The 22,800-nt window shown below is 38.9% G+C and overlaps 1 protein-coding gene across 9 annotated transcripts in view; it reads left to right on the top strand.

Annotated features, from left to right (window-relative positions):
- Nucleotides 1-22,800, top strand: part of RPS6KC1 (ribosomal protein S6 kinase C1) — a 93,079-nt gene that overhangs the window by 5,749 nt on the left and 64,530 nt on the right. For 4 of the 9 annotated variants that reach the window (XM_069800156.1, XM_069800157.1, XM_069800152.1 and 1 more), the window contains exons 3-7: nucleotides 3,277-3,397; nucleotides 12,759-12,874; nucleotides 14,916-15,009; nucleotides 19,430-19,489; nucleotides 20,300-20,662. In XM_069800156.1, coding sequence (XP_069656257.1) covers nucleotides 3,277-3,397; nucleotides 12,759-12,874; nucleotides 14,916-15,009; nucleotides 19,430-19,489; nucleotides 20,300-20,662 — 754 coding nt within the window. Of the gene's footprint in view, nucleotides 1-160; nucleotides 275-479; nucleotides 596-3,276; nucleotides 3,398-9,928; nucleotides 12,663-12,758; nucleotides 12,875-14,087; nucleotides 14,236-14,915; nucleotides 15,010-19,429; nucleotides 19,490-20,299; nucleotides 20,663-22,800 lie in introns of those variants that run through there. The other 5 variants (XM_069800159.1, XM_069800153.1, XM_069800154.1 and 2 more) reach the window with 5 other exon arrangements.

Raw genomic sequence — 22,800 nt, 5'->3', positions numbered from 1 at the left:
TAGATTGAAAAACTTATTTTTCCCTCTTGATTTCTTCTGGACTGATGACTTGACATTGATACTATTTTACTATGTACGTGCAAAATCTTCCTTCAAAAGCACAACCTTATGGCTTTTCAGACATTATGTAACATATGCATATGTTCAATTTCTGGTGCAGTCTCTTACTACAGTTGAGGAGAACCTGGATAGTTGATGAAAGAAGAGCCCATAAATGAATTCATTGCATCTCTGTGTGGTCAAACATGAGTTACTGATTAGTGGCTTGGCAGAGGTGAGAATTGGCTAATACACCTAATGTCCCTTTGTTGCATCCTTCTTTGAAATCTTGAGACTCAGACAAACATGAGCATTCATGCTTTTTGCATTTTTTTAAATCTCTATAAGATTAAAATATCCTGTCAGAATCAGAGATGATCATGGATCTAGTTTTAGAACTGCATTACTGTAGTTTGTAGCTTGATGTTCACCTTTTCCAGGGAGATTCCTGAATTGAACCTATTCATGAGCACATTCTACCATTACCTTAATCTTCATTTGTGGGAAAAACACTTTATAGCAGCTGTTGATGAGCCATTCATCAGAAAAATATATTGTAAGTGTCTTTCAGCTAGAGTATTGCATGAATGTATGTTAAGTAGTTTTGAAACAATAGCAGAACTGTGTCTTTTAGTCATATGCTTTGGTTGTTGCTTTGATCTGTGGCTGTAGGTTAGCCATGCAGGATTCCACAAACTCTAGTCTGCAAGAAGACATAAATGTGCTATGAACTTGTTGATGATTGCCCTTTTCCACCCTTCATTCTATCAAATTAATTATTTTGCATGTGATAACATGTTAGGTGTGGTATGATTCTTTTATAAGCAAGCATCTGAAAGTACCTAGTTATTAAAAGGAATATCCTAGATGGTAGTTGCCATGAGGGTGAATTGTAGTCAGAAAACCACGTATATTGAGAGCTGTTCTGTTATGCTGGCTTCCTGTGATAGCAAAAGAATACCTCAGTTTTCCAGAATGCTCAATTAGAAATTCGATAGACAAAATTTTGTGCACACAACCACCCTGTTGCTTTACGATCCGTCTCATGCAATCCCCTTCCTGCGCCTGTGTAGGACCACTTAGCTGTGCCTGCCTACTCAGTGAGAAGTCTCTTTTAATGTCACTGCTGTGATGTTAATACATACATTACATATGTACAACTGTACATAAGGCTGTGTACTGTGACCTCAACTCGCCAGTTTTGTCACCTCTTTTAACTGCCCTTTGGGATACAAGCCTTTAATACAACATTTCTCCCACAGCAGCCAATTACAATTCAGGATAACCTCAACTGTTGTTGCTGGGAGAGGAAGGAAGATCACCTTGTAAGGGCTTTCTTCTCAAAAGGATGAAAGATGTTAACATGAAGTTGTATGTGGAGGAGTTAATAGATACATAAAGGCTGGCAGACTTAACTTTAATTTCCTTGCTTCTGGGGATGGATGGTGGCAACATGGAGTGTGAGACAATTGTATCTAGGGTAGTCTTGTGGGTTTTTTCCTCTTATTCAGGGAGGAGAAAGGGTTATTCATTGTGGAACAGATGAGTTGCGTGAATTAATAGAGATCTACTGGCTCTAGCCGTGACAAGCACCTTATTGCATTACAAGTCTAACATATGTTTTATGATATACTTGCTGTGCTTCGTTGGGCCTCAAAGTACAACATGTCCTTCCTCCAAATCTGATTTCTAACGAGCATGTTAGAGTGGGAACTTTGCTAACTTTGCTGAGCCACATGCATGCAAAGGCATGATTTCCATGAGCTTGTGAGAAATGTTTTAGGATGACCTTGACTGCTTTTGCTATGCAGGCTACTTATGGATATTTATTTTTTTTCTCTTGGCTATCAGGAGATCACTTGCAGCAGTAAAAAATGGTAGTTTTTTAGTGGAATAGTTTTTTAGTCTCATGCTCTTATTTTCTGGCAGCTTTTCACAAAGTCTCGAAGTACTGACAATACAGTAGCTTAATGTTTCAAGACTTCACTGTCTTAAAAATTTTTATGTTCTATATGCACACTGCTCAAGAAATAATTTTAAAAAACACAAACCCCTTCCAAAACTCTAACAAAACAACAAAAAAATCCTTCTACAATTAAACCTTTTACTTGGCTCTAAATCTGGTTTGCTTGAAAAAAGTAATTTTTCAGTTATGATCACTCATGAGAAGGCAACCTATTAAATCAGTCAGAAATATTTGGAATCTTTTAAATTGTGGTTAGTTGTATTAAGTTAATTGAGATGGTTGACTGATGGAACATTGGAATCAACTCTTGACTTCATTGCAGTCTCTTCTCTCTTCGCTCCCCCATCCTGTTCTACTGTAATCATTTTACGTTACTGTTGAGGCTTATTATGATGGCTTAGTGAGTCTGATCAAAAACGAGCCCAAGATATAAAATGTCTATGTTCGTTTTTTCATCCTGATAGCAAACCTGTTAGCAGTTGCTCAGTTCTTTCCCTAGCCTGATTTTCCTATTGGGTTCTCCTCCTTTCTTGAATGGAAAGAATAAAAAGAATGAGGTGGAAGAAGGATAAGGTAGGTACCTGGCTGGGAGATGACTACTTCCTTCCGGAAAGAATGGATCAGGAAAAGCTGGTGTAATGAACCAATGCTCTCTTTGCATTCCTGAAGTTGGAGATTTTGTCTAGATTGCAAAGGAACATACTCAATTTTTGATCAGCATTAGTAGTAATAAAGCATTTAAAATGTGAGCTTGCATTTACACCTGATCAGCATTTTATATAAATCATGGGCTGGTTTGTAGTCCTGGGAGCTTAATGTGCTGTCCTTAAGAATCCCTTATTCGTATTGATTTCTCTTCCTTCATTTTCTCTTTTGCTGTTGTGTCTCTTCCCCATACCTGCAGCTGTGCCAAGCACAGCATGCTGTTGAGCGTTGGATAGTGCAACACTACTACGGCATTTTTTCTTCTCTTAGTGGCTCCCCATGTAGCTCTGGATCTAGTGTGACTGAAACAGTTCTGCCTTTGCCCTCTCTGTTTCCTTGTTTCAGCTTTTACTTAATATTTTTTTCTATGCACTGTAGTCTTGTTAGCCAAAATAGGGTTTGGGGGCAGAAAATGACCATTTTTTAATGGGTGTTACAGTTGTTCGTTTTTGTTAAATGTACTTGCTGAAGGTAGTTGTCCGATTTGCTTAAAAAAATGCATTTGTGGTGTGATGCAATGTGAACAATGAACGCACTAATACTTCTCTCCCCTTTCTCTGCTTCAGATAGTCGTTTGGAAGAGATACAGTGACTTTAAGAAACTGCACAAAGATCTCTGGCAAATTCATAAAAACCTATGCAGACATACAGAACTCTTTCCACCTTTTGCCAAAGCGATAGTATTTGGTAAGCATAATTTCTTCCTCACTTGCTGAAATTCTTTGGTAACTCAGTATCTATAAATATATCATTGTGCAGCTGCATCGGACTCTTCTGTGTGCTTTTTACTACTCAACTTTTTGGTTTGTTGTGTCTTACTTGTAGGTATCATAGCTTGATACTTCTATTTATTTTTTTGAACAGGGGTAGTTATGTCCTTGCTTCCATGTTAGAGATATTAGCTCAAATATTTATTGATGTATTGTATCTTTACAACATACATTCCCTGTTTTCAGGAGCATAAAATCTGTATTAGCTTTGTAAACAGCAATTGAACAGTGAACAAAGATTTTCATGTATGAACTGTCTGATTTTTAGTGAGGAGTTATAGTAAAATATCAAGTGGTTGGTGCAGAAAAGAATTTTTTGTTTTAGGAATTTGATTGTAATGATCAATTCTATCTAGCTAGGCTTTTGAGATCAGTTTGACATATAGCAGTTAACTATTTCACCAAAACAACCCGTAAGAGGATTGTGACTCTACATGAGAAATACATGGCAAAAAGTCATTAGCTCTTAAAAGCCAAAGATCTTAACTTAATCCTGATGTATATGTCATCATGAAGGAGCTATAGGTGGACTTTCAGTGAAGTGGTATGACTCCATATAGAACTCTACCTACCACACTTTTTTTAGTAGTGTGTTGTGTTTATAAAATAAATGGTGGGCTCTTTTTTTTTTTTTTTTTTTAGCACATGTTCTTTGTGTTCAGCACAAACTGTTGCTGTTTTTTGGTATGCATATATATCACACAATATCCAGTGGGTTTTTAAGCATTTTTCAATGTGTCTAGCACGTTTGGTGTCTTTTTTGCATGCATCTACCACATGCTTTGTGAACGTTTCTTAGACATTTCTAAGGTGGTGTTAACTGTCCGGAATGGGTTTGGTGCTTCATGGTGTGCATCTACCATGTGCTTTGGAGCCTTTTTTCCAAGCATTTTAACTTTTTTTAGGTGTCCAGCAAGTGTTTGGCATTTCTTTGCATGCATCTACCATGCGCTCTTGGTTTGGTTTTGGGTGAGCTTTTTGGTTTCTGAAGTGCTTTTGTGGTTACTCAGGCATTTCTGTGGCATTTGTAAGTTGTACTGTATTATTCTTTTTAAAGCATCTGGCCTGTGTTTATGCTTTTTTCTGGTGTGCACCTACTGTGGTGTTTGGTGTGTTTTGGCATGCATCTCCCACGTGCTCTTCTTTTTTTAAATTATTTTATTTTTTTTCCTGGGCAAGGTTTCTGATGTGGATTTTGAGCATTTTTTTGTTGTGCTTTTTGGTTCTTAAGGCATGGCTGTGGTAGTCTTTGTGTCCAGGATTTCTTCGGTGTTTTTTTCGTGTGCGTTTACCACATGATTTTCTGCGGGTTTATAAGTGTCCAGCATGTTTGGCCTTTTTTTGGCATGCATCTACCACTTACTTTTTGAGGGTTTCTAAGGCATTTCTAAGGTTTTGCTGACAGTCCAAAATGTGTTTGGTGCTTTTTGGTGTGCATCTACCATATGCTCTTTTTTGGTGTGGATGTTGGCAGGCTTTTCAGTCTCTAACACGTTTTTGGGGTTACTAAGGCATTTCCATAGTGTTTACAAGTACAGTTTTTCTTTTTTTAAGCATCCAGCCTGTGGCTGGTGTTTTGTGGTTTGGTTTTTTTTGTATGTACCTTGTGTGGTTTTGAGCATCCAGCATGTTTGGTGTTTTCCGGCAAACATCTACTATGTGCTCTTTTCTTTGGCAAGGTTGCTCGTGTGAATTCTGTGCTGCTTTTGGCATGCTTTTTGGTTCCTAAGGCATTGCTGTGGCGTGGTTTGTTGTTTGGGTTGGTTTTTTTTGTGTCCAGCATTTCTTAGGTATAGCTTTTTTCCTGCATATACCGTATCATTTTCAGTGGGCTTTTAAGCATTTTTTTTAGTGTGTCCAGCATGTTTGGTGTTTGTTTGGCATGCATCTACCGTGTGCTTTGTGAGTGCTTCTGAGGCATTTCTAAGGCATTGCTAACTGTGCAGAATGGGTTTGGTGCTGCTTTTTACTGTGTGGTTTTTTTTTTTAAGTGTCCAACATGTGTTAGACATTTCCTTGCATGCATCTACCGTGTGCAATTATTGGGCATTTTAATGGTTTTTTAAGCATCCAACATGTTTGGTGGTTTTTTGGCATGAGTCTACCACCTGCTCTTTTTGATGTGTTTTTTGGCAGGCTTCTAAGGCGTTTTTGGTGGACTTTTTGGTTTGAGGTGTTTTTGGGGTTACTAAGGCATTTCCATGGAGTTTACAAGTTGTTCTTGTGTTTGTGTTTTTTGTGGTTTTTTTTTGTGGGTTTTTTTTTTTTGTTTTTTTTTGTTTTTTTTTTTTTAGCATCCAGCCTGTGTTATGTTTTTTTATATGGACTTTGCATGGTGTTTAGCGTCTAGCAGGTTTGGTGTTTTCTGGCATGCATCTACTATGTGCTCTCTTTTTTGGCAAGGTTTCTCGTGTGGATTTGGGGCATTTTACATGTGGTTTTAGTTCCTAGGGTGTGGCTACGATGTTATTTCTGTCCAGGATTTCTTTGGTGGTATTTTTTTGTGTACATGTACTGCATGATTTTCAAGGGTTTTCAAGGGTTTCAAGGGTTATTCAGCATTTTTTTCTGTCCAGTATATTTGGTGTTTTTTTAGCATGCATCTAGCACATGCAATTATTGGGCATTTTAACGGGTTTTTAAGCTTCTGAGGTGTTTGGCATTTTTTTTTGGCATGAGTCTACCATGTGGTCTTTTTTTTGGTGTGGTTTTTGGGAAGGCTTTTCAGTGTCTAAGGTGTTTTGGGGTTATTAAGGCCTTTCTGTGGTGTTTACAAGTTGTTTTAGTGTGCTGGTTGTTGTTGTTGTTGGTGTGTGTTGTTTTTTATTTTTTTTTTTGGGTTGTTAATGTTTCAGCCTGTGTTTATCATTTTTGTATGCACCTTGCGTGGTGTTTAGTGTCCAGCCCGTTTGGCATTTTTTTGAATGCATCTACCATGTGCTCTTTTTTTGGCAAGGATTCTGGTGTGGATTTCGCATGTTTTCTTGGTGTGGGTTTTTGTTCAAGTGTTGCCACACCGTGTTTTACATTGCTGCCATGGTGTTTTGAGCATCCAGCATGTTTGGCGTTTTTTGGCATGCATCTCCCATGCGCTCTTTTTTTTGCCAAGGTTTTTGCACCTTTTTTTTTTTTAATTTGTTTGTTTGTTTGTTTCTGAGGCATCGCTGCGGTGTTGTTTTTCATTGCCATGTTGTTTCTAACGTTTTGGTGGATTTTTAAATATAAAACACACAGCATTTTTTTTGCTGTGCATCCATGACATGCTTTTAAGTGTTTTTAGCATCCAGCATGGGTTTTGCTTTTTTTTTTTTCCATCCTGCTACTACATGCTTTTTTGTGGTTTTTTTTTTTTCCCCACATTGTTTTAGCATTTTTAATGTTCAGCATGTTTGGTGGTTTTTGGTATGTATGTAGAGCATGCTTATGTGTGTATTTGCATGTTTTCCATGCACTGTGCCTGTTTTTCATGTTTATTGTCATACATGTTCTTGCATGTTTTTTCCATGTGTTGTGCATGTTTTAGCATTCAGCCACTGTTTGGTGTGTTTTGGCATGCATCTAGCTCCAATTTTTGCAGGTTTTGTGTGTAGCATTTTTAGCAGTTTTAGCCCTGTTGGGCATGCATATAGAGTGTATTTTCCCCCCATTTTTTCTCTTTGTCTTGTGTTAGCATGTTTTAGCATCCAGCCTATGTTTTGCATTCTTTGGCATGCGTCTATTGCATGCTTTTGCATGTTATTCTCCTGTGCCACAATTTTAGTGAGTTTTAGTGTGTGGTATGCTTTTGGTGGTTTTTGGCATGTATCTACCACGTTTCACATGGAAAAATGTGCAAAAACATTTTTAGCATTTTTGCATGCTCTTAGCATAAGCTTTTGTGCAATTTTGTGTGCCCTAGCATTTTTTCATGGTTTTTCTGCATTTTTAGTTTTTTGTTGTTGTTGTTGTGTGGTGATTTTTCTTTTTTTTTTTGTCGTTGTAGTGTTTGGGTTTTTTTTTTTATATTCTACTTTTTTGGGTGTATTATGGTTTTTGGCACATGTTTTTTGGTGTTTACTATTACTTTGGGATAGTCAAGCCTGTCATTTTGGAAAGTGCCAAAACTGAGGTTGCTTAGTCAGCCTTTTTTCCACCACTTTGTGTGACAGCACTATAATACTGCCCGGGGTTATAGTTCTGTAGTGGTATTTGCGGGCCCTCCTTTGCCTTGAGTGCCAGAGAAACTGCATGAAACTCCCCTGGAGACAAAACCTCAGCCTGGAAAGCCCAAATTTTCCTTTCCATGTTTCAGAACCAAATACTGCCACTTGTAATTTTTGCTGCTTAGTGTTTGTTTTTGATGACTACTGCATGTAGGCATGGCACTGAGATGCTTTAAAGAATACACTAACATAAACAACTTTGAACAAGTTGAAGTTAATTTATAACCCAGGTCCAGTCTGCCCCTACAGCTTTAGGGGAGCCCTTGACTTAACCCCTTATTATTTGGACCAGCTAAGTGAGAGGCAAGGAAGCTGGACTCTGATGCAGATTTCATGGCTCTCTGCGCAGAGCTCTGTAAAATTACTAGTTTAAATTGTCTTTCACATCAGCTAAATTGTATCCAACTTTTATGTAATTTTATTTTTGCTTATTTATGAAGTTGGAAGTGGGGTAAGTTTCGGTGCTATGTCAGAATTTGTGCACTAATGGTTAAATAGAGAATGTAGTACTAGTTTCATCCTGAGATCATTTTATATCTGATTTACAGAGTAGATTGCTCACTGGACAAATTACTTACAAAGCTAATATTTGCAAAGCATAATTTAATTTCAGGTAGAAGATAGGGTAGCTATTCATAGGGGAGGAAAGAGAGGGTTAAAGAAAAAAAGAAAATCAGGGTGGAAGAGAATACAGGCTTCTAATATCTTAAAAAAATTTAAATTGCCAGAAATGCAAATCAGCTGTTTTTACACTAGCTCTGTAATCAAGGGAAGAATTGAGTGAAATCCCTTCTGAAAGACATCCTTCTTCTATTGTATATGGTGAACAAAAGTGACTGCAATGTACATTGTAAGAGAAGGAAATCTACAGAAACATTCAATGTAGTTATTTACAAAAAAGGTCTTTGAAATTAAAACTAAACCAAAATAAACCCCAATACATTTGAATGAAGCTGAGCCAGGGAAGAATACAGGAAAGAGGAAGTAATGTAAAAACAAATTTTAAATGGCTGGTATATAGCTGAAAGGAACAGAAATGTCTGACTCTTCAATTCAAGAATTATTTTTCTATTTAAAGCTTAAAATTTTACTGTGTATCCTTCCCCCTCACTTATAGATTTATTAAGTGCTGTGTGTTTTATTTTAATTGAAAGCATTTATCTTCAGATCAGTCCTAGTATTTTTTGTACTAGAGGAAAAATGTAATCTTAGTAGATTTTGAGTTTTTGACAAACTTGTGTTCAGTCTCATTCAGTTAGTGGTAAGCTGCAAGGTCCATCTCTATTTTTAATGGAGCATTTTTGCAGTGTTTCTTCCCTGCCATGATGTTCCACTTGTGGCAGCTTTTAAACTAGTTACTAATTAGCATTGCCAGTAGTTGCTGGCAACTTGTTGATTGGTGGGGGGTGGGGGGTATGTGTGTTTTAAATAATGTATACATATTGTTTTGCGGAGAGTACACTTTACAAAATGAGCATTGGTAGTTCTGACAGTTGAACTTGTAGTAGAAGTATTAAACCTGAGCAGAATCTCAAGTGCAGCATTCAGAGTTTCAGGAGATGGTGTGGAGAACTGAGATGTATTTAAAAACGAATGGGTCATGCTGTGCTTCTGTGTTTCATGCAACGAAAGACTTGCCACATCTGCAGAACTGTATGGCATTGCACATTTTACATCACAGGTTTTGATAATTATAATGTGCAAGTGCATGTACTTTTATGCTGCTACAGTAGAGCTGCTCATATCAAAGCATGAAACTTGTTATGGGTGGGAAAAAGAAATAATCTCACTTTTTCTGTACTTCACTTGAACCTTTTCCACTCATCTTATAGAGAAAACATAACCAACTTGAGCATGGGAATGTAAAATGTCCTAACAGATCCAGCTGTGAAAACTTCTCTGAATTGCTATGCAGCAATTATGATACCTATTTCTGGGAAGTGATTACTCTCCTACCCTAATATGCATGAACATAATTTCTTCAGTATTTTCAAACTACTTTTTTTCTGTTCGACACTTCAAGTATTCCCATATGTTGGCTATACATGGCATTTTACCAAAATACTGTTAAATCTGTACTCAGCATGTCTTGTATCTAATAACAGCAGAAATGTACTCCAGTATAAAAAATACCCCACCCACCCCACCCCCCTAACAAAAAGAAACCAAAAAACCACAGATATTGATAACTTGCTAGCGGTGAGTCAGGAAGATGATTCACAATATAAAACTCAGATAAGGATACTTTTTGAATTTGAAAATACCGAATGAAGTAGCATATTTAAGAATTGGATGTCATGTACAGTTGTAAGTCTTGTGAGAAACTGAATCATGTACACAAACCTTGCTAGGTGTTTTATTGTTCAGATCTGCTCCACAAAATGAATTGTAGATTCTCTTTCCAGGAATTTACATTTGGTTTCCATGTATGTAAGAAATTTTGAATGGATCATTGCTGGAGGAATAGCAGAATGGTGCTAATGCATTTGTTATATGCTAGAGATTCTAGCTGACACTTCCTAAAACCCTGGAAAGACATGATCCCTGTAATGAAGTTCCCATGTGTCTGAGAGATGTAAAGAATAGTGGAAACAACATTGATTTAGATGCAGGAAGACTTACTGACAGAAATGTTTGGAGAGTCAGCTGGGTTTCTAAGCACCTTTGAACATCTGGTTGAGAAGGGTGATAACGAAAGTGTTGAGCAATACAATGTTGCTTGAAAGTATGAAAGAAGGGAGAGGGAGAAGGAGTTAGGCAGGGTTGGCTGGGAATGAAACTGCCAGCAAGGTGCCAGATAATCTGTGAACAAACCAGTACTGAATTATGTTCTTCCTTCTCCCAAAGTCCTCTAGTTCTGCAAGTAGTTGTCCTGGTAGTGTATCATGATGCTGATGAGCTGGAAAATGTGACAGTGACTAATGTTTCAACGGCTCTGTTCAAACATGCATTTTTTAAATTTTTTTTTTTTTAGCTCAGCTTCCTAAGAAAATAAGGCTTATGTAATTGTGCTGTCAGAAAGTCAAACTTCTTACTCATGTGGCTAATATCAGCTAAATTTGAGAGGGAAGGTGGTTGCAAACGTAATTACATTTCTGCGAAGTCTGTGAAATGGCAGCTGAGTAAGAAGAGAGTGTGTGCTGTGGTGCTTCCAAGGGCCAGGCAGGCTCAGCTCATACCCGTGAATTTGCAGCTGCCTGGACAATCAGTGAACGTGTGCTGGTCAGCCTGTCAGCGCTGGTCCTGACATGTCCTGTCTGGTGCCCAGTGGAAATATTAAGAAGATGTGGATGCGGAAAATTATTTTTTATGGGGTTTGATGACAGAGTAGATTGGGGAGAGAAAGATCCCTGGGAAACCAGGAAAAATGTCTTATAGAACTACTTGCTTTGCAAAAGTTACCTGTTTCTGGCCTTGTTCGGTGTTTACTTCATTGCACTTGATTTTCTGTTTCATTATAAGAGTGTTCATGTTATTTTGTAGGTTCATTTAACTGGCCTATGCTGCTGTGCTTTGCTGAGGGAGGTTGTTTTTTCATGATGTTCTATTTTGTGTGGAATGAAGCAAAAGCCCTAATGCACCACCAGTGTTGCTCTGAAGACATAGGAAGTTTGATGTGCAGTTTAACAGAGCCTGATTTCAGTGTTACCACTCAATGTGGTAGCATTGCCTTTGCCTTCTTTCTGCTTGCTTATTGCTCACTCTTTTGTATGGCTGCTAAAGTTTGTACAGCTGAAAGGGCAGGGTGAACAAGTCACGGAACTGATCCAGCTGAAAATTAGCCCAATGATGTCTTTCCTTTCCTTTCATGGAAAAATAACCTCCAAAAGCTTTGTTTGTGATCTTGTGAGTATGTGTGTGTCTTTCTAGTTTTATTTTCTTTTTTCCGGTACCACATGGGCAGGAGCTATTTACTTGAAGAATTTCTGGAAAGAATCCTGCTTTGATACTTTCTTCTGGGATTATTTTTTTGCTTGCACTGAGTATAAATGAATTTTGCTTCTGTATTCAATGTTTCTTTTGTCCTCTTCAAAGGTTAATGCCACAGAGCTGTCACAGGTGGTTCTTATTTTTCTGGTCATGCTGTTACAGCAATACTGTTTCTTGAACTTGTCTTCCCAGTCCTTTTTTTCCCTCTGTATAGCTGTTCCAGTATCTGTTTCATTCTCCTCCAATTATTACTGTTAACCTCTGCCCTTTTCCTTTTGTAAACTTGTAACTGTTTCAACAACAAAGTGATGTTGATATGAAAAGCTAAAATAAGTTGTGTGCAATTGTGAAGAATGTGAATTTAAGGTAGCAATCCAAGGGTTTTCTCCTGAGAAGCAAATCTCTTCAGGTGAACTGTGGGATTGTTTTTTTAAATATGTTTTTTCTAATTGGAATGTCTTGGGTGCTGGGTATGGAAAAGGGAAGGGTCATGCATTTTAGTAAATGAGCTGCTTCCTAGCTCTGCTTACCTCAGGGAGATGAGACCCTGTCTGTATGGAACTACTTCAGAGGAAAGCTTCAGTGCCTGGTAGCAGGGCTTCACTATCTCCCCTATACTTTGTCTCCTCCATAAATGGCACCTTGGAATTGAGGATCTGTTTGGGGGCTTTTAGCAATACTTCATTTACTATCTGCTCATACTGTGCGTTGTTCTTGAGAATACGTGAAGATTGCTCAGCTCCTTACAGGATTTGGGCCGTAATCAAGGCTGACACTGAGTGGCATATTGTCAAATTGTGCAAGTATCATTTATTGTTAGATAACACTGGACATCCGTTAGTGTCTCTTGGCTAATCAAGACTGTTGCCTCACATATTCTTACGATGAGAGGGCAAAGGATTCTTGTTGTAGCTGCCAGCTTTCATCATCCGAGTGGATTGCAGAAGACGGGACTCTAGGGACAATTGAGAATAGGAAGTTTGAAGATTTGCTATGTTCTCCTGAAGCATTGGAATGACTTTCGTAGACTCAGGGCGTTGTCTCCAGAAGGTTGCTTTTGTCTTGGTTTTTTTTTTTGTGGTAGTTATTATTGCAAAATAAATGTGTAGTTTTTTCTAAAACTGTAAATCTATGTGTCTGTTCCAGGGCGATTTGATGAAACTGTGATAGAAGAAAGAAGGCAATGTGCTGAAGATTTGTTGCAGTTTTCTGCCAATATCCCTGCTCTCTATAACAGCAAACAGCTTGAAGAGTTTTTTAAGGTTTGTTAGTATTTGCAGAAGTATTTGCTTCTTACTGATACGAATAAAGTATAGTGCTGATTCTGTTCTACTTTATAAACTGCGGAGTGACAGTGAGCTGATCTGACATGTTTTGTGAAGTGACTGGGAGTTTTCCATTCACTCTAGAAATGTGGCTTTAAAAAAACCCCTGTGCCACACCTCTACAAAGTGGGAAGTTTTACAGGAACTTTGGGTGAAGGGATTTAGAGTTTGTTTATTGAATGATGAGCAAAACCTGTGATGTTAAATTCAGGGGTTCAGTGGGGAAGTAATAAAAATATTGTTACTGTTTCTATACTTCATGTAGATGTTTATGGTTTCCAACCAAAGGAAGGAAGACTGTCTAGACTCTTCTTATGGCCTGTTATGGATTCAGGTCCGTGATAACAAATTTGGCATATAACTAGTCAAATGTGCTGCTTGTACAGTGTGGTGAGAACCACTCTCCAAAACATATTTCAGGACAATATATTGGTTCAGACTTCGTCTTTATTACATCTGAAGCAGTTTGTTTTCAATAGTTCCTTCAAACCTCTTTATTTTCAGTAGCTTAGTCCAACATTCTGCAAACACAGGAGCATAAATCTACATGTAAACATGATGGTAACTCCCTGGAATTAAGGAAATGCTCATCTGGCTGAGGTGGGACTTAAGTGTATTAATGTGTTAAGTATGTTTAAATGATACATTTGTAAAAGCAAAATTACAGCAAAGCTTAAAAATCTTCACTTGTGTTCATGATGCAGTGATGCAGTTATTGCAGAGTTCTTTAAAATACTTGAAATAATTTTCTTTAAGCTTTGGTGGCAAGAATGAGTGGGAGACTGAGTTAGAATATTTGACTTTTCAGTTTATTTGCATTTGTGCTTTTTCAGTTCTTTGGAAATACTTTTGTGGTTTTGGGTATTTGTTCAGACTTCTCTTCCCCTCCTTTGCTTAACAAAAGTATTAGTTTTAGCCTTCCAGTGGACCTTTTCTGGCTTTGCAGGGGAATGAATAAAACTAGAAAGACATTATTTTTTGTGGGAGCAAGTATATCTACAAGGGGAGTTATGCAAGTTCAATAATTAGGGCTCACTTGTTAGCTGATGTTGTGTCATGTTTTCCTCTAAGAAAGCCTTAGGTTTTGATCAGTCACCAGCTCAGACCATGTCCTTTAGCTCTGCTCACAGGTGGTTTTGTTCCTTTTCAGATTTTTTGTGCAAATAGCAATGGAGAGAGAGACTTGAACAATGAAGTCTTAGAAACAACTGAAGGGAGTGCTCTGTGTATCTATGTACTATAAACTCCAGAAAAATGTGCTGGCTAGTGTGAAAATGCACCAGGCTAGTTCAAGACAGGTTAGCAATGCCCATTTATAACACTGCCTTGGAAATGGTGCAGTTTCTATTAAAGTTGCATGGAAAGTGTGCACCTGAGATGCGAAGCAGAAATTAAAAAAGACCAAAATGTTTAGGTGCTTTCTAGAGCAAGTAAGTGTCCCTATTGTTACTTCACTTACCTTTGATTCCTTTCAGGCTTGGGAGGGAATGATGTCTTCCTTATATGCCAGCATGGCCTTGTCTTCCCTGTTTGTCCAGGCTCGACTACAACTGAACTCAAGATAGTGGGTCATGGGTGGGAGACTAGTCTGATGGACTAACACTCCTGCGTGAGGGACTTGCTGAGTTTGGGAACACCACTGAAGGGCACAGACTGTAGGTACCACAAGAGAGCAGGAGCATTGCTGTTCTCTCTCTGTTACACTCTGGGTTTTGCAGGCAGACCTGCTGCAGCCTGTATGGTTCAGGACTCTGAAGCTGCAGTAGGCTAACTGTTTAGATACCTAGACTGTCTGTGGCAACCAAACTAAAAGACCTTGTTTAATTTTGCAGGCTTATATAGTTTAATTAAATGCATTAACTCTAAAGTAATGGAGCATTCACTGATGAGGAAATTTAGTTTTGACTATCACTTCTATATAATGAGGCTTTCCATAGAGTACAGCAGCTAAATAATTCCTCTCCCTCTTTCTTTTTAGGGTGGAGAGGTGCATGATGGGTCTGAACTGATTGGTCCTGTTGAGCCTCTGTCCGATTCTTTGACTGACAACCTGTCTGACTGCAGCTCCGAAGGTTTGCTTTCTTTTCTCATGTAACCTTGTAGCGTGATCTGTTTTAAAGCAGCACGTAAATGACAAGTGCCATATTTGTAGGAGTATTGGCATCCAGTTTCTGTTTGCTTGGTATGACAGAAATGCTGGAGCTGGGATTAACGAAAGAGAAGTTGGGCTCAGCAGAGCTCTATCTGCACTGCTGGAAGTTTGCTTCCAACAGGAAGTTTTCTGGGAGTTTGTCTGGTCTATTCTAGAAGTCCTAGTGCTCTATTGCTCAAAAAGAACTGCTTTTGGTGCTAACTGAACTGAACCCTCTGGTTTAAATGTACGTAATCCTGCCTGCTTCCAAAACATTGGGCAAACAGCGTGGTAGTGTTTGCTACTAATCATGAACCAAGTCTCAAGCTGTAAAAATTCACAGAGAACTTTAAAACCATTTTGAGTTTGATAAATAAATACAAAGATGACTGAATTTGCCTGGAGCATGAAAAATAGGTCTAAGATTTGAAGTGCCCCATACATTTGAGAAGCTTCTCATTCAGCTGTTCATGCTCTGGGTGTCACCATGCTTCCCGTGCTTAGTAAAATCCGGAAGAGAGTTGGTATTGTATTTTAAAACATAAAGTATGTCTTCTGGATTGAGCATATGGGAGCGGTGAATGTTAAAGCCTTCTGCAGGGCTCGGGGAGACAAGCAAGTTGTTTAAATCTCTTAAGAAAAAATGCTGGCAGTTTTTGTTTGCTAAAAAGAGCTCCCTATTCTTGAAAGTCTGAGAGGTTGTGTGTTAGAGCCAGTGTGTGCTATGTTCATTTGAAAACTGGAAATGCCTTTCTTAACTTGCTTATGTTTTCTGGTTGTGCTATGCCAATGGAAAAGGATGTGCCCCTTTTCCCGTGACTGCATTTTCTTAGCACAGTGTAAAGATGCACATGCTGGCTTGGATACCATGTGTAGAGTAATTTTAGTGGCACTTCACTTGCACTAAATAATAATATAGCTGTAAGGTAGGGTGAGTCAGCCCAAATAAATACTGTGCTAGGGCTTCTTGCCTGCCTCTGGAGGCTGAGCTAGCTTAAGCATCTCTGTGTATAATCATCTGCCAAGTACCATGCAATCTTTTAGATATTTATGTATTTCTGAGTTATGCTTGGGTCCTTGTGACTTATAAGAAATACTCTTCCAACCCTAGAAATTTTCCTTTGGAATTGTCTTACACTCATGCATAAATATACATTATTATAAAACCACTTAAGGTTATTTGGGAGGGTTTTTTTTTCTTAACTGCTGAATTTCCTTTGGTCTTTCTGGCATAGAACGTGCTTTGGTAAAACTCTGCTTGAATAGCAAGAACTGCTTGTGTTTTCTAATAGTGGTTGGTTTGTTTGTTTATTTTTTGCTTGAGGTTGTATTACTTGCCATTGGGATCTCTCTGTGTCAGTAACTTTGTGCTTAGTTGTATAATATGTTCTACATGGGCAGTGAGTTTTGCATTTTATTTTGTATGTCTTCTATGATGTTAATGAACTAATGCCCTGACAATATTTTGTTCTGTGAAGGGAAAGGTATAGAGCTGTTTAATTTCAGAGGGTAGTTACGATAAATACCAGTAATTAGTTTTAAAGGGCACTATTTCTGTGAAATCTAACATTCCAGATTCTGACAATGTGCTCACTTTACACTCTGCCTTATAAAAGAAAAAGTGCTTCTAAAAATGCTTAATATGAACATTTCTATTCTTTATTCACGAGGGCCTCATTTTTAGAACAACACCACTTCTTTTATGTAAGATAAAATATTGAAAAGGAAAAAAATGCTGTAAAGTAGAAAAGATCTTTGATACCCTTCTGAATCGTGCTGGAGAGCTTTTAGAGGATACTTACATCAACTATGAGCACAGGATTTCCAGATGCGACTTGTTTTGTGAAGTTATGTTTTCTAAAAATCTATATGTCTTCCAGCTCATATTTTCTTATGTTTGAAACCAAATTGGGGGGGGGGGGGGGAGAGACTGGGGACAGAAGGAAACATCTGTCTTTAAGGCCTCTAGATGGCAGTGGCAATACTCGGCTCCGAGTCCTCTCCCTGCCTCTCCTCAGGGCGTCCTGCCTGCATCTAATTTTTCCGAGTCTGATTATTGCAGTTAACTGTGACTAGTTCACTGTGTTAGTTTTTGTGAGCATTCAAGGGCCTCCACGTGGGCACTGTTCGTTCAAGCTGTTGTACTAAGAAGTATCAAACCCATTCCTTAACAGGTGCTGATGTTTGCTTGTAAGGGTGGGTTGTGTTTTCTCACTTTTATCTGTTCTTTTTGGACAAAGTTCATTTTGCAGAAGGTGTGCACATTAATGGTAGAAAATGAAAACTGATGGTAGTAGAAATGGTTTTATACCAGAATAAGCAATAAATATCTTGCTTGTAAATGCAGTTTGGCAGTTCATGCTTTCACAGGAACGTGCTTTTCAAGAGGCCAGGTTACCCAGGTGTTCCACCAATTTTTGGAAACTGCGTTTACTCCTCATATACCCAATGAAATTGCACAAGGCAGAGACAAGTACAGGAATTTATGTTCAATTTCAGCATCATTATACTCATCTAATATTCCTGACAGTCACTGTCTTCCTCTCTGTGTACATGGGATAATGTTCAAATGTCCAACTTCCCCTCCAAAAGTCTTTCTATACCAGTCACCGATTTCTTTCAAGAAATTCACCAGGAAACTCATCTTATTATTCCTGACCCCCTGTTCTCCACCCCGTCCGTCCCCCCCCCGTTCCCCCCCCATTTTACCATGTTCACATTATCTTCCCAGAAGTAAGCATATGAGGTTCAGACTCTTCCTACCCCTAGGGCTGACTGGAAGCCCCATGACCGTGGTTGTGTGGTGCCAGACCTGGACTCTAACCCTGACCTTAAGCAAAGTTTATTAGCTCAGGCTCTGGACCGTGCTAGCTATGTTCATTTCTGGTCAAGTTGGCTGCAACAGAAGAGCAAATGTGGTTTTGTTTGGACTGTAGGGAGGAGAGCTTGGGTCTGTCTAAAATCTGCTGTGTGGATGTGCCCTCATTCATCTGGTGTGGGTGGTCAGCACACCCTTCCCACAGACCCCCAGCTTTTCCATTCGCTCTCTCTGTCTGCACCCTTTGTCAGTCAGCTCTGCTTCCACCTATACATTCCCTAGCTAGCAATTTCTTGTCACTGAGCAAAATAACTTGACTCCTCTAAATGTTATTTCACAAATTCTCAGTCTTCCACACCCAAATTTGACATCGCTGTCCCTAAATTGGGCATGTGAATGGCCCATTATTAATAAGCTAATTAATGAATCTTCTGTCTTCCTCCAACTGCTCTGTTGTGAGGTTGCCTTCTTTCTTGCAGGAATTGGGGCTGCACAGGCAGTTTTCTTCTCTGCGTGGATACCTTGCTTTATGTCCCTCCTCTGCAAAGATCAGGAGCATTGTCTTCCATTCACCCTGTCCCCTCCTCTCAAGTAGTCTTGAGTCACTAAGTATCACAGTCCCTTGCTTTTCAGACGAGTGGCTGGTAATCTGTTCTTCTTTGTGTCTTTTTCCTCTCACTCACGTTAAAGGAACTGCTAGCTTTTAGAAAAGCAATATTTCTACAGTGCATTCTTACTCCTTTTCCATAAATTGTAAACTCCCTCTAAATCTGTAGTTGCAAAATCAGAAGACATTTCGAGTTAGTTGCCTTTGAGTCAGCTCCTTGCTGCTGCTGCATACTTTTTAAAGATGAGTCGGAACACTTTACCTGGTAATGTGGATAAACTCTTGACTGTCGATAATACAGAAGAAAACAGGCATCAGGTTTTAGCTCAGAATTTACTTTCTCTGTGTGTACAAACAGCTAAATGTCTTGACCTTGTTGCCTGTTTTATTGCCTCAGTGGATACCTGTGCCAAGGTGATAAAACAAACTGCTACTTGATATCCAGGTGGCACTGCCAAATTCGTGGCTCGCTCCATATGTCTCATGCAGGGTACTATTCTGGAATGACATTTTTGAGACTGAAAGCTGGCTTTTTTTTTTTCTTGGTGTGTAGGTCCCAGCTTTGAAGGCTCTCCTGTTTTAAGTCTCCTTAGCTGTAAATCATCTGAGCAGTGAGAGATAGGGATTAAAGTGCTGCTGCTATTGAAATTAGGTGAGTTGGAGTGCTGAGGTTTGAATTAGCCCCCCCCAAGCAAGCACCTATGTTTTGTTTTTTAACCTCAGAGGCAATGAGAAATGGCAAATCTAATACTACTATCACAATCTTAATGGTGTGTTACCAAATGGATATCCCTGATAGCTGGTCAAAGAGCAGTTTCATATTATGTATTTTTACCTGTAGTAGGGTCATGCCCTTTTATTTTGATGGCAAGCGAACATCTAATCCGTGGTACAAAAGGATGTCAGAAACATTTTTGTCATTCTTGTCCTTTTCAGTTCGAAAGGATTTAAGTGGGCTTGATGATGTGACACTTACGAGCCAATCAGAATGTGGAGGTGAGATCTAGAAGTTGTTTCCGTTACATTTGTGGAATTTAAATTATTAGAAAGTCATAATTATGAGTGAATGCTTTTCATGGATGATAATCCTTACAGAAATGGTATGTGTGTAAAATATCTTTGTTGCCATTTATTTCCAAGTAACGCTGCTAAGTTGCTGTGGTCAGCCTGCGGTAAGTATATGTACTTTTAGCTTATGGCAAATGTAAAATAAAATGTTAGCTCAAATTTTGGTGAAAGAGGTGTAAGCTAATTAATTTTACCACAAGTTAGCAATGAAAGAAGGCTATACATGGTAGATGTGAGTTAGTGCTGCGTGATGCATAAGCTGACAGTAACTGTGTTAATTCAAACTCCTAATTTACTGGGTTTGGGATGCTTCATCTTACTGATTTAAAACAGTATGTTGGGATTTCTTGAAACAATAATTTGGCTCCTGCTGATTGACTTTTCTAATAGCATTCACACAGAAGGGGTTAGTTTTGTAATTTCCTGGAGCCCAACAGTGAGCAGACTTTGAAAGTTTAAGTGGGGTGTTAGGTGTTGGTCTCTTCATTTCCAGTATTAAAATGAAGACCAGTTGCTCTGTGGAGTTTGTAGCTAATTTTAAAAAACATGTTTTTATAGGTACTAAAAAATAATTTTTAAGACAGCTTTACATGCAGGGAATTTCTGTGCACAAAGTCTCAGGAAGCTGCATAAGTGAGAAGAAAGCTAAAATCTTTGGATGGGATAAAGAATTTTGGTGGTTCCTGAGGTATATGAGAAATCTAGAGTAATGCGTGTCTTTCTGACTGTGCTTTTCAGGCTTCTCCAGTGACAGCGACCTGATCTCTCTAACAGTTGATGTAGACTCTCTTGCTGATTTAGATGATGGAATGGCATCCAACCAAAATTCTCCCAGCAGAGCTCTTGGCCTTTGCTTTACTTCTGAACCCCCAGTACAAAGCACAGTGGCACCTCAGCAGGAGTGGAGCAAACCCGAAGGAGAGAGGGAAAGCCATAGTTTGTTTACTGGAAGCTTAAAACCCAAGCCTGGCAAACAAGATTACTTGGAGAAAGCAGGCGAGTTGATAAAACTGGCCTTGAAGAAAGAGGAGGAAGAAGATTATGAAACTGCCTTCAACTTTTATAGAAAGGGGGTTGATCTGCTTCTGGAAGGTGTTCAAGGTATGCATTTTCCCGTTATGTTTGCCTTTGGTTATATGTATTGGGGCATTTCCTTAGTTAACATCAGCTTACTGCATTGCAAAGAGGTGATATGAAATGCAGAATGATGTGTGCTTGCCTTTCATGTGCTTGATAGCTGCTGTGCATGTGAGAGAGAGAGAGAGAGAAATCTTTCTTTCTAAGACTGAATGATAATTTAGGGTCTCATCTTCCAAGTGCCCAGTATATCCTCTTTTGAAATTGCAGCACAACCTTCGACTTGCAGGTAAGTAGCAAAGTGCTCCACTTCTGCCTCTTTCCTTTTTATTACCTAGGCATTAATTAATATGTGGCACTTGCAGCACTGTTGAAACATTATTTAATTTACATGGTTAAGTGAGGATTAATTATCCCCATTTTACGCATGGGGAGAGGCAGACTCAGGTTAACTTCCCAGTCACAACAGGATTAGAACTATTCTTGGCTCACAGCCTCTTGCTTCTTCTGCTAAACTGTTCTCCTTTCCTAGCTAAAGGGTGCATACAAACTTAAATGCCTGCACTGCTAGAGGAGAACAGGATTTTTTTTTTTTCCAGAAGACTTTGGTGTGTCAATATATGTCTGCGAAAGCTGTTGTTGTTAACTGACCAGATGCAACTACATGCAAATTTCTGCGGAGTCTCCTTGCACCTTGTCAGTCAGGGAACAATTTTTTTCTCCTTCCATCTCTAGTTCTTGAGAATCTAGAGTGATAACCTCATATATTTGCATTTTGTCCAACAATGGCTTAAAACTATGAAGGACAGGAAAAGATTTATTCTTTCCTGTAGTGGATTCAGGGTCTGTGTATTGTGCTTCTGTTCCACACAGATCAAATGAGTAAGATTAGAATTGTGGCTTTGTTTGATGGTATATAGCACAGATGCATTATGCTGCTCTAGATCTGAACTTAAATGCTAATGTACCAAAGCACACAGAAGCAGAAGCCTTTGCTACATCTCAGTATGATGCTCAGCAGTGGTCCAGACCCTCTGAACAGTTCTAGGAATGGAAGTTATCTGCTGAGCTGCTTTAACGGGGCCTAGCAAAAAATAACGGATAGGTTACTGACGAAAACTAGAGGTATGGGCCAAGATATGTTGTTCAAAGTGTCTTTTTGGCAAAAGTAAACCCACCTCTTTCTTTCCAAGTCCCAGTGATGTCGGTAGGGTTGCTGCTTTGCTGCTTGTTGTGGCTTTTCAATAGCATCCTATCTTTCCTTGCCCATGTTGTCAAAGTGCTTTTCATTCTTGATGTTGAATGTGCTGGCAGTCCTTCTGTTGGAGAGCCCATCTATTCTTTCTCTGTTAATAGACTTCTTCATAAACCTGTGTGCCATTTAGTTATGGTCTTCTGAAGAATATCCTGTTTCATCATAACCACTTCTGTCTTCTCACTGTCGTGCAAGGCTGCCACGATACAGTTTTAAACTGACAGTTCAAGTTTCAGCTTCAAAAAGCTTTCTTGATTAGACAGTTTCAAACTGTTAGGGCATGAACACAAGTCAGGCTATCGCGCATCATTTGAGCTGCAGTAACTATGCATGCATACTTGAGTTGTGGCAGTGGTTAAACGTGTTGGCTTTGAATCCATGGTAATCCTTATGGTAATATGTTTACCTTGAAGTTGTGAAAAGCTTTTCTTGCATATGTTGGACGTGACTTGCTCGACTGATGCATACTAACTTGTTAAACTAGAGTGGGTTGAGCTTTTTACTTACATTTGCTAACATTTCCTCCTAGTACTTTTGGTTCTTTGCTGTTGACTAGCTACTCATCCAGCTACCTCAGATGACTGCTAATCCTTTCCTTTTGCCCACTGGTATCCATGCTTTTCAGGCTAGGAAAAAATTCAAGGAGTCTTAGAAAAGTGTGATATTCTGCCCTGTTTCCCTGATGCCACTCAGATAGTACAGTGGGGGTTATTAATAAATTTATAGTGGTGGTACTTGTGGGTGGGTGCGTAGATGGAGGTGTTCCTGATGGATGAAGAGATGTGTAGCCAGCACCTGCAACTTCTTCTGTGCAGTCCTTGACATTGCATCTGTACAGCACAGGAGAGGGAATAATGGGAATGAGTTGCTTTTTAATTGGCATCTTATTCTTTGGGAACGTAAATGT

Source organism: Haliaeetus albicilla, chromosome 13 (genome assembly GCF_947461875.1).
Source record: "Haliaeetus albicilla chromosome 13, bHalAlb1.1, whole genome shotgun sequence".
NCBI lineage: Eukaryota > Metazoa > Chordata > Aves > Accipitriformes > Accipitridae > Haliaeetus > Haliaeetus albicilla.
Note: the sequence above shows the minus strand (reverse complement) of the source record. Positions and strands in the feature narration are given on the sequence as shown.